The sequence below is a fragment of the Giraffa tippelskirchi genome, chromosome 4, assembly GCF_054371585.1.
Source record: "Giraffa tippelskirchi isolate mGirTip1 chromosome 4, T2T-mGirTip1v1.2.pri, whole genome shotgun sequence".
Taxonomy (NCBI): domain Eukaryota; kingdom Metazoa; phylum Chordata; class Mammalia; order Artiodactyla; family Giraffidae; genus Giraffa; species Giraffa tippelskirchi.
In genome coordinates this window covers 191,328,300-191,340,366 of record NC_137278.1, presented here as the reverse complement: position 1 = coordinate 191,340,366, position 12,067 = coordinate 191,328,300, and the positions used below count along the sequence as shown (strand labels likewise).

At 44.9% G+C, this 12,067-nt stretch overlaps 1 protein-coding gene across 7 annotated transcripts in view; it reads left to right on the top strand.

The window, feature by feature from the left end:
* FAM234B (family with sequence similarity 234 member B) overlaps positions 1 to 12,067 on the top strand; it is a 105,631-nt gene that overhangs the window by 77,021 nt on the left and 16,543 nt on the right. For all 7 annotated transcript variants that reach the window (XM_081589251.1, XM_081589252.1, XM_081589250.1 and 4 more), the window contains 3 exons: positions 3,997 to 4,095; positions 7,885 to 8,073; positions 9,120 to 9,250. In XM_081589251.1, the coding sequence (XP_081445377.1) occupies positions 3,997 to 4,095; positions 7,885 to 8,073; positions 9,120 to 9,250 (419 nt within the window). The remainder of the gene's footprint in view (positions 1 to 3,996; positions 4,096 to 7,884; positions 8,074 to 9,119; positions 9,251 to 12,067) is intronic.

Sequence of the window (12,067 nt, the reverse complement as noted above, 5' to 3'; positions counted from 1 at the left end):
GCATGGTGGCTCAGAGGGTGAAGAATCTGCTTGCAGTGCAGGAGACCTGGGTTCAATCCCTGGGTGGGGAAGATCCCCTGGAGGAGGAAATGGCAGCCCACTCCAGTATTCTTGCTTGGAGAATCCCATGGACAGAGGAGCCTGGTGGGCTACAGTTCATGGGTTCACAAAGAGTTGGGCATGACAAAGGGAATAACAGTTTCACTTTCATAGTTGATTTGCAATGTTGTATTAGTTCCTGCTGTACAGCAAAGTAATTCAGTTATATCTATATATCTATACCTTCTTTTTCAGATTCTTTTCCACTATGGGCTATCATAAGATATTGAATATAGTTCTCTGTGCTCTACAGTAGGACATTGTTGTTTATGAAATTATTTCTTTCCAAGAAAAAAGAGAGTTGCTTTCTTGCTGTAACTTTTTTTTCCTGTTCCTAATGGTTGGGATGGTGCTACCCAAGTAATTCTGGCTATTTTGACTCATTTTAGAGCAGGTTTCTTTATTTTTTTTATTTTTATTATATATTTTATTGAAGGAGAGATTCTTTAAATTTTACAGTGCTTTACAGTTTTCAGAAGTTTCTCACCTGTAGTTTCCTATAATCCCATGATAACCCCTTTTAAAAAATCCTCTATATTGCTCTGCCCTTCTTTCCTCTTAACCACTGGTAACCATTAGTTTGTTCCCTGTAGCTGTGAGTCTGCTTCTTTTTTGTTATAGTCACTGTTTTGTTGTATTTTTTGAGATTTTACATGTAAGTGATACTGTACAGTATTTGTCTTTTATCTGCCTTATTTCATTTAGCATAATATCCTCCAAGTCCATCCATGTTGTTGCAGATAGCAAATTTCATTCTTTTTTATGGCTGAGTAGTATTCCGTTGTATATATGTATGCATATATGTATACAGGCTATACATCTTCTTTTCTTTTTAAACTTTTTATTATGTATCGGGGTATATGACCGATTAGCAATGTTGTAATAGTTTCAGGTGAACAGCCAAGGGACTCAGCCATACCTATAGATGCATCCATTCTCCCCCACATCCTCCTCCCATCCAGGCTGCCACATAATTTGAGTCGAGTTCCATGTGCTGTACTTGGTCTGTGTTGGTTATGCATTTTGAATATAGTAGTGTACCACATCTTAACTGTATCCATTCCTGTTGATGGACACTTAGGTGGTAGAGGAGGTTTCTTTAACACAGCTTACTCTGAGTCAAGACTGGAGACCCCATCTGACTGTTAGTGTTGAGTGGTCCTGTCTCTTGTAAATTGTACCAGGCAAAAGGGGTTCAGAACACACAAGCCCAACTGTGGCACTTTGGCGGATTGGCTGTTGTGCGTTAAAGGCATTTGAACAACAGCATGTGCAAGAAGGCCACTGACCTTCGAGTCTTCCTACAAGCAGGAGATGAAACTCCCAGGTGAAAGATGCTCTCCCTATAGCAGGAGAAAAGAACAATTTTATCATCTGGGGTTGAGGCTGAGAGACATCTGTGTACATAGACCTTGTTAGAATAACTCCTATCTTCCTGTTCATTGTTGTTCAGTCACTAAGTCGTGTTGGACTCTTTGTGACCCCATGGACTGCAGCATGCCAGGCTTTCCTGCCCTTCACCATCTCCTGGAGTTTGCTCAGATTCATGTCCATTGAGTCAGTGATGCCATCCAACCATCTCATCCTCTGCCTCCCCCTTCTCCTTTTGCCTTCAGTCTTTCCCAGCATCATATATTTCCGTTTCTTTTCCACAGCGACCACTCTTTGTGCAATATGGGATATAACACTGAGGCCTGGCCACCTCTTTGGGTCTTCATTTAAATGTGAGGACTCCCAGGTGCATGTACAATTTTAATAAATAAAGTTTGCGTGCTCTTCTCTTTTTCATCTGTCTGAAGTCAGTTCCAGCTAGAAACCTGAAGAGGGTAGTGTGCCCTGCAGTATACCCACACCCCTGTGTCTTCTTGATCTAGAAACATTGTCTCTCTGACCCTCTCTGATCTAGTCGAATTAGCTTCTAATAAGTTCTGTGTTCTCAGCTTTACTGTCTCGAATGGCAAAACTGGGTGGATATGTCTTATGATATGTTCCTACACAAAGAATACCTCTCCCTCTCTTCCTTTCTTTTTTGATTTTTCTGTGTTAGCTCTTGTAATTTTACATACAATGTAAAGACTAATAACATGTTCTTGGTGTATCCACTGCTTAGTTTAAAACACATGACCTTGTAATTCCCCATGTGTCCTCACCTCCTCCCCTTATCCCCCTCTGTCCACCAAAGAGTTCCGCTGTCCTGAGTTTCCTGTTGGTATTCCTTTACTTATGTTTAAAGTTTTGCCACATAGATTTGTATGCCTAAATGATCCATCCTTTAATTTTGCCTGTTTTTGAATGTCATCTAAATATAATCATGTAGTCTTCTGTGTCTTGCTTTTTTGTTCAGCATGTTTAAAGAAAATGTTTGAGGTTTATCTGTTATCAATGTACTGTCACTAGAGTTTCTTTATTTTCACCACTAATTTTCCATGGTATGAATATCCTGATTTAGCAATCCATTTTACTGTTGGTGAGCATTTAGATGGCTTCTGTTTTTTAAAAGTAAGTAATACCACTACCCTGAAGAAGGAAATGGCAACCCACTCCAGTATCCTTGCCTGGGAAATCCCATGGACAGAGGAGTCTGGCGGGCTACAGTCCATGGGTTCGCGAAAGAGGTCAGACACGACTTAGCAGCAGCAGCAGCAGTACCACTAAGAAGATTCTTGAATGTGTGTCCTGATGGCGTATGTAAGAATTTCCCTTGAGCGTAAACCTGGGAGTGAAATTGTTGGTTGGCAGGGTGTGTTGTATGTCTAGGCATGCGTGCTAAGTTGCTTCAGTTGTGTCAGACTCTTGCAACCTTATGGACTATAGCCCACCGGTCTTCTCTGTCCATGGGATTCTCCAGGAAAGAATACTGGAGTGAAAAAAAAAACAATACTGGAGTGGATAGCCATTCCCTTTTCCAGGGGCTCTTCCTGACCCAAGATCAAACCTGTGTCTCCTGCTTTGCAGGCAGATTCTTTACCACTGAGCCACCCGGGAAGCCCACATGTCTAGGAGTTTATATTAAATCATTTTCCATAGTGGTTGTACTAGTTGACACTTCTACCAGCCATGTGTGAATTCTCTCCAAATTTGACAGTCACCTCTGCACACTGTTTGGAGGTGTGTGTGTGTGTGTGTGTGTGTGTGTGTGTGTGTGTGTCTGTGTGTGTGTGTGTAGGGGTGATGCTGCCTACCTTGTCCCTGCTCGGTGGAGGAGGAAGTCCAGGCCTCTGAGGACACCAGGCGAGGGGGCTGCCCCATGAATGCTTGGTGGAGGTAGGACTCTGGGCTTCCCTTGTGTATGGAGGCCTGAGTGCTGCTGGGCAGGGATGGGAGTCCAGCCTCCCACCCGACTTCTCTGACATGACCCTGGTGGGGCAAGAGGGGCCTTGTTACCCGGAAAGGGTTTCCACTTGGCCTGTCCTGTGGGACCAGGTGGGGCCACAGTTTTATCTGTGGGTTTTGCTTGGAGTAGAACGGTTATTGTTGAAAACTTCTCCGTCTTGCTAGGCTGTGCCTTTCCTATCCTTTGGCTGGAGACCAGCTTTTCTGGGGCCTTCCTGTGTGTCCCTGTTGGCATTACTGGGGTGCCAGTTTCTGCACCACCCTGTCTGGGATATGTGAGGTCAAAGAAAACCCAGGGGAACCCCCAAATTGTCCTTCCTTGGGGCTTACCATCCCCAGGTGATCTGTCTTCTTTCCACCTTCCAGAATCTTCTCACGTTTGAGTTACTTTTAATGTCCAGGGATTCTAGCTGTCCTTAATGAGAAGCACAGGCAGAACTGGGTCCGTGTCTCTCATCTAGGAGCTGAGATCTGCCTGGTTTTTATGGAGCGTTCCCTGTCCAGCCTGGAGCAGGGAGCTGGTCTGTGTCACTTGCTGAGGGCTCTGTCTCTTGTGTCCATCAGGCGGGGACTTGTCGCCGTTGGACCTGGCGGATGTAAATGGAGATGGCCTGCGAGACGTGCTCCTCTCCTTCGTGCCATCAGGGAATGGGAGTGCGGCCGGTAAGAGGGTGGCTTTTGGAGGCCTGGGTGGGAGGAGCTGGTTGATTGGAGGGTGTGAGATAAGGGAGGCATTGGGGTTGCGAGCTGATGGGCCTGCAGTGAGGAGAAAGCCCTTGGCAATCCCTCGTATCCAATGAGCCTGGTCATCCCTAGATAGGATAAGATACATAGACCCACTTCTGCCTGGTGCCTCTCACTAAGGGCAGCTAGAATCCCTGGGCATTAAACATAAGTCAAGTTCATGCAGCAGCTTGTACATAATGCCTGTTTCAAGAAGTTGTGGCTAGTGAGAGCTGGAGGGTACTTTCAGTGGCCGCCCTGTTCAGCGAGGACCCTGAGATCCAGAGACAAGGTTTCTTGGCCACACGCCTGCCCTGAATAGCACCAGCACTTAGGTTGCTTGAATTTTCCCTGAGTCAGTTCTCCCCGGCCTCTTAGATGATAATAAACATAGGCTCTCATCCCTGGCAGAAAGCTTTTACCGATGTTCCAACATATCCTTATGCATGTACGTCTTGCCTGGGTGTTTTCCTCTGACCCTATTTGTTTGCTCCTCTGTCTCTGCTTCCCATCCTGCTCCCTGAGAGATGAGAAGCGGACCCGGTATGCATTAAGTCAGCAGGTTCCCCAGTCTGCAGACTTCCATTAGGTTTGGCCAGTGAGGAGCACAGGCCAGAAGCTGGAGGAGAGGCAGAGAGTAACCAGAGAGTATTTATTTCCTGGGCTCTCCCCGCTGGGCCTCCTTGATCAGAGGTCACAGTCTGTCTCAAGGTGATCCTCCTACGGACCTTGTTTTTCTGGCTTCTAAGAATCCCTTCCTCCCCTGTCTCTTGGGCCCTGGAAATGGTCACAGTTCTGAGGGGCTGTACTGTCTCTTGTGATTTCTCTACACCCTGACCACATCTTTATGTCTTTATTAAACCTTCACAACTTACCCTACTTGAGTGGGCTGTTTTTTGGGGGGACCCCAGCTGATACATGTCAACTGCAGAAACAAAAAAGTTACATTTTCAGTATAGGTACATGGGGCCTTTGGGTTTGTCCTTCAGCCTTCATTTAAGTGGATTGGAACTGCAGTCTGTAAACTGATACAGTAGCTGTGGCTGGAGGCAGAGAACGCACTCCTAGGGCTTCCCAGGAGTCTGCCTACTAATGCACAAGACACAGGAGATGCTGGTTCGATCCCTGGGTTGGGAAGATCCCCTGGAGGAGGAAATGGCAACCCTCTCCAGTAGGAGAAAATTGCTTGGAAAATTCCGTGGACAGAGGAGCCTGGCCTGCTATAGTCCATGGGGTCACAAAGAATTGGACACAACGGAGTGACTGAGCACGCATGTACAACCTCCTAGCTACTTTTTAATCATTCAGGCCCCGAAATAAATGTTTAGGGACATTGTAGAGAGCATTAAAAATATCTTCCCAGGGCTTGTGCAATATGTAGAAGCAATTTGGGTATAATTTTTTTTTAATGGGAAGAACCTCTAACCTAGAAATTGACTTACATGATTGAACTTTAATTATATTTATATATTTTTTCCACTTAAGACTGATCAGCTTTTGAAGTAAAAACTCCCCCCATTCACTTTTAGAGATTTTTTTTTTTTTAGTCATTTGGTATTTTGCACGGTTTGCTATTTATCAGGGCTCAGAGGTAAGGCCATGAATTTGGACATAAGATGGACCAGCCTGATTTGGTTATAGATTATAAAAAAAAAATAATAAAGTGAACACATGATACTTTGTATGTGCTATGCACTGTTGTATGTACATATTGTGAATGGATTTATCCCTCAGTGTTCCTATAAGACAGACTAATGTTATTATCCCCATTCGCAGATGGGGAAAACTGAGGCATAGTGAAGTGAAGGAACTTGCCTGAAGCCCCACAGCTGGCAGTGGTAGAACTGGGATCTAAATGGTACAGGCTGGAGATTCTGGGGAGTTCATGACCTTGACCCTTATGTCAGACTGCTGTGTCCGTAACCCCAGCCAGTGGGTTCAAAGATCTGTGCCACTGGATGTGAAGAGGACTGCGTTTCTTATTTGACCTGCTGTGCACCTTACATAGAGCTGCACTAGTTCTGTTGAGCTAATAAGGAGTGTGGTCTCTGCCTCAAGGAGTCGTGGTCTGGTAGAGAAGGGATGACCCATCACCACCCAGAAAAAGATGAGTCACACAGTTGACGTGAAGTTGGTAGGGAAGTGAAGAGGGAAGGACAGTAAAGTCTGTTAATGAGAGCATCCCTGGGAAGTCTGGGAGATGATGTGTATTGCCACGATTTACCATGTAAATTGCTGCTTCTGGCAACAAGGTCTGAAAGAGTAAGCCAGTTTGTTACTTGCTTTTAGCTTGTTTGTTTATTTCAATTTTTTGACCACATTACATGGCATGTGGGATCTTCGTTCCCTAACCAGGCATTGAACCCGTGCCCCCTGCAGTGGAAGCTGAGTCTTAACCACTCCATGCCTCCAGTAAGTCCCCTTGGCTGTATATATTTAATTAACAGTTTCAAGGACTAGGTACAGTGAAGCTGTAAAACCTACATGTCCAGTCCTTATTAGCTGTTGCTGGAAGTGGGGAAGTGAGTTGGGCTATCTGCCCATAGTGAAAATGAATGTGAAACTGGCAAGAGAGAACATGATGCTTCTGATAGGGTTGCTGCATGACGTAGAGGATTGTTTGTTAAACAAGTGAGCTGCATTTATCCTTTATCAGCCATCCTTGGACCTCAGTACTAAGTTTGCCCAAGTATTCTTGCCTGCTGGGACCAGATCAGCTGAGTCCATGGAACTCTAGACCAGGGGATCTCCTGATATCATCGCTATGTGTCATCTTCAGGCTTAGTTTTAAAAAAGATTTTTTTCTGCTCTCAGCATTTGCTAGCAGTGATTACAATTCAGGCACTTGCTCTCTGCTCTCCACATATTCTACATCAGTCTTAATTTTCGTGTTTTATGGCCACACCATGCAGCATGTGGGATCTTAGTTGCCCGACCAGGGATCGAACCTGTACCCCCCACATTGGAAGTTTGGAGTCTTAACCACTGGGGCACCAGAGAAGTCCCTAGATCTGTCTTGAATTTTTGAGCATAACCTTGCCTTCTGGGTTTTTTGTTTGTTTTGTTTCCAGCCACTCCTTTTTCATATTCTTGATTTTGCTCCTTTTATTCAGAAAGCAGTTGGCTGCTTTATGTGCCAGGTGCTTTGCAAAGCACTGCTGCTACTGCTAAGTCACCTCAGTCATGTCCGCCTCTGTGCAACCCCATAGACGGCAGCCCACCAGGCTCCGCCGTCCCTGGGATTCTCCAGGCAAGAACACTGGAGTGGGTTGCCATTTCCTTCTCCAATGCATGAAAGTGAAAAGTGAAAGTGAAGTTGCTCAGTCGTGTCCAACTCTTAGCGACCCCATGGACTGCAGCCTACCAAGCTCCTCCGTCCATGGGATTTTCCAGGCAAGAGTACTGGAGTGGGGCTAAGGATACAAAAATGAATGTGACAGGCTTTAGCCTTAAGGATACCCCTGCTTAGCAGAGCTAAGATGATAGACATGTTAATAGACATGTTGTGAGAGTGAAGGTGCACACAGGTCGCCTGGAGGAGGTCACGGAAGCTCACCTTACACGAGAGATGTGTTACACAGATGTGACAGGTGCCCATTCACAGACCTTTTTCCCAGAAATATGGGAGGGAGCTGAGCACACAGGTCCTTTAGGTTTTCTGGTCCCCTGCTCATATCTCCTTCTCATCTCCTTGGCTTCCTCCCTTTATCATCTCTTGTGTGCTTTTAGGTGTCTCAAGACCACCTGCTGTCCTTGTGTGCCTTTCGGGGATGAACGGCAGCACGCTGTGGTCTAGTCCCCTCCCCGAGGAGGCCCGAGATATTACCTGTTTGGATCTGACACCAGGGAACATGGCCAAAACTGTCTGCCTAGTGACGGGGACACACAAGATGCTCAGTGCATTCAATGGGACGTCAGGTAAAGATCGTTGGCCATGAGAGGTCCCTGCTCCTGGGAGCCCTCACCTTGCATTAGAACAGTCTGGTAGGGAAGGGACCGTTCCACTCTCCCATGGTAGGAGGTCTGATCTCCTGCTCTGGAAGGTGGATATTAAGGGAAATAAGAGAACGGGTTTAAGTAGAGTACCACATCCATGGTTCAACCTGTTTGATGATAGGATAGGGCTAAACTGAGTTATCCAAACAGAAACTGCCCCAGGGCTTTTGGTTTTGAAATAATCTCCCTACTGTGTTCTTTGTACAGAAGACAGTGGAGCTTTGTCTGTTTGTATTTGATATATAAGGGTTCACATGTGAACTTGGGCATTAACAAGTTAAAAATAGGCCAGTGAAAAAACTTAAGGTTTGTGGAGGCGTGTTGGTTTGGCCTCTTTTCATGCTATCGCATTCAGACATACATGACAAAAGAGATAGAAAAAAATCAAGTATTATGAAGGCTCCTTACAGAGTCTTACACTTCCAGTGTGCTCTTAACCTTGGACTCAAACAAAGCTGGATAAGTAGCCTCCTTCCTAGGTGTAAAGATTGGAGTCTGGGAATGGGGTTCTTCTGAGTGAAAAAAAATTTTTGCATGTGAGTTAACTCCAGCACTGAAGTCATCTTTTATGGTTTCTCTACTCCTCTGAACATATGCCAGAAGGAGTGGGTTGGGCTTCTGTTTGGCTGTCCTTGGACAGTTCCTTAGTAGTTGGAATCATCTTCAACAGATCAATTCCTCCATTCCAGACAAGGGGGCTTTTCTTTCTTGAACAAACTTCATCATGTCCATATTACCTAAAAAACCCAGGTGTTGGGTTATTACATGGACTTGATAGCCAGATACTTGCAGATTTCAGTTCACACTCCCTTTCTCCCCAGTGACATACAAACTAAAGGGAAAAGTGTGTAGGAGTTTCTGTCTGTCACTCAGCCCATTGAGTCTCTTTTCTGGCCTGGCAGCCTAGCATCTGCCTTTTGCAGAGGCAGAAAGCGCTCGTTGTGATCAGCGTATTTATCCTTCCCCAGGGAAAGCCATGTGGACTTTAAACCCAAACTACTTATCCAACGGGACCCTGGCCGCCCCAGCCGTGGTGCTGCCGGACGTGGATGAAGATGGTGTTAGAGACTTCGCAGTTCTGGCCATTGGGGATTTGCAGGTATGCACCATGCTCAGTGGTCCTTGTCTCTTACAGGGAAAGCAACTTTGGTCAGTTCCTAGTACCATTATTAGAAACGCTGCTTGAAACCGCCTCATTACAGGGGCGTAGCTTTCAATAAATTCTCTTTGTGAGATCAGGTGACTAAATTGCCGGTATGAACCCATTCACCTGGTTCCATTGACGTGCATGGTGCAGCTTGGGAGCCAAATAGTCTGTGTTTGAGTTCCTGCTCTACTGCTCTGTGCTCTTGGTAAACCGCAGAGCCTGTCCCAGCTCTGGTTACATCGTATGTAAAGTGGGGATGTTAGTCTACTTGCAGGATTGTTATGAAAATTAGAACTAACATATTGAAATGCCTGGAGTGCCTATTTTTCACCACGAGTATGTCTTGTATTATTGATTTTACAGTGAAGCTTTGTCTCTTCGTATTTGACATACAAGGGTTGACATGTGAACTTGGGCATTAACCAGTTAAAAATGTGCCAGTGAAGAAACTAAGGTTTGTGGAGGCATGTTGGTTTGGCCTCTTATTATCTTATCGCATTCAGACATACGTGACAAAAGGAATGGAAATATATTAATATGTTTAATTTTTATTGCAACTATAAAACAATGAGACAGACTGATAGAAAGTCCATAGGATATATAGATAGATAGATAGATAGATAGATAAAATTGTAAGTGAAACAAGTAATAACAACAGCGACCAGAAAAAAAAGAGTTGTTGTTTAGGCTGTGACTGCAGACTGATTCTGGTACAGTGGTCCCTAAATTTTGCTCCTCAATTTTTGCTTTGTTGGAATTCCAGCGCCCAGCAACTAGTTATTCTCTGCACAGATAAAATAATAGTATGTTCCCTAAATCACAGGAAAGAATATATTAATGGACAGAATTGTCTCAGTTTTAAGTTTTTTGTTCCTGGAGCTTTTCTCAGAACTTCTGTCAGACTTTCTCTTAGACTTTTTCTCAGACTGTCTAGCCTGAATCTGCCAGAAAAGGCTCATGGACAGAAGATTTGAACAATTGGCCAAGAATATCTGTGGACAAATGTGTCTATAGAACATTGTAGCTTGTTGTAATTTGACTAGACCGTGATTTTTGTAATGCGTACATGGAAACGGAGTTATTAGTACAAAACATGCAAGTGAAATTATTTAGAATGAAATTAAATTTGTCAGTACTTGATGGTTTTTCGTCAGTTCAGTTCAGTTCAGTCGCTCAGTCGTGTCTGACTCTTTGCGACCCCATGAATTGCAGCACGCCAGGCCTCCCTGTCCATCACCAACTCCCGGAGTCTACCCAAACCCATGTCCATCGAGTCGGTGATGCCATCCAACCATCTCATCCTCTGTCGTCCCCTTCTCCTCCCGCCCCCAATCCTACCCAGCATTAGGGTCTTTTCCAATGAGTCAACCCTTCGCATGAGGTGGCCAAAGTATTGGAGTTTCAGCTTCAACATCAGACCTTCCAATGAACACCCAGGATCGATCTCTTTTAGAATGGATTGATTGGATCTCCTTGCAGTCCAAGGGACTCTCAAGAGTCTTCTCCAACACCACAGTTCAAAAGCATCAATTCTTCGGCGCTCAGCTTTCTTCACCATCCAACTCTCACATCCATACATGACCACTGGAAAAACCATAGCCTTGACTAGATAGACTTTTGTTGGCAAAGTAATGTCTCTGCTTTTAAATATGCTATCTAGGTTGGCCATAACCTTCCTTCCAAGGAGTAAGCGTCTTTTAATTTCATGGCTGCAGTCACCAACAGCAGTGATTCTGGAGCCCAAAAAAATAAAGTCTGACACTGTTTCTACTGTTTCCCCATCTATTTCCCATGGAGTGATGGGACCAGATGCCATGATCTTAGTTTTCTGAACGTTGAGCTTTAAGCCAACCTTTTCACTCTCCTCTTTCACCTTCATCGAGAGGCTCTTTAGTTCTTCTTAACTTTCTGCCGTAAAATAACTCAGAGCACCCTACCAGTCACAAGTTTCGGGAGCCCTGCGCTAGTACCTAGGATGATACTTTATGTTCATGAGATGAGAGAAAAGAAGACAGATCGTGAGGGAAATTTCCAAAGATGAGTCCACTTTTAGGGGTCCTTTCTGTTTGTTTTTCTTCAGCTGGCCAGTTGGGCTCAGAGAAGATTGAACCAAAATGTCTGGAATTCTGCACATAATCTTTTTCATTCTGGTCACTGTGAATAAAGAGACTGGGGAGTCGGGAATATTTTAACAATTCCATTCATCAGGGAGTGAGTCTCAGAAGGTTCATCTGTCAGAGAGTGGAAAGTATGGGGAGTTTAGTTTTTTTTTTAAGGAATTATGGTTAGCAGAAGCACAGCAAAACATTGAACAGATTTACATGTCCCGGACAAGGTTACAAATCTTGGCCTTGACTCCTCCATCTGGCTTCTTACTCGCCTGTGGTGGTGGACAGGACGATGGTTTGGACCTGATTGAGGGACCCTCCATGATGAGGAGGCTCTGTTAGAAGAGTGACTTCTCATCAACTCCTACTCTGTGCCTTTTTTTCTTTTTTTGGTGGTAGGGGTATGGGTATGGACCAGTCTCCCTTCTGTCTGGAAAGTGATAGACAGGAGCAGCAAAGTCTTGGAGAAGTGGTGGGTTCATAGCCATCGCTTCATCTTCATACTGACCTTTCTGACTTCTGTACCAGCGACAAAGAACCCGAGGAACATGCTTGCTGTCCGCTGTAGACATGGAAGGGGGAATGAGGTGTGTCAGGTCTTTGACTTCGAGGGGTGGCATTCTTAGATCTGGGCTTAGAGTGAGGCAGCCTTGGGACATCT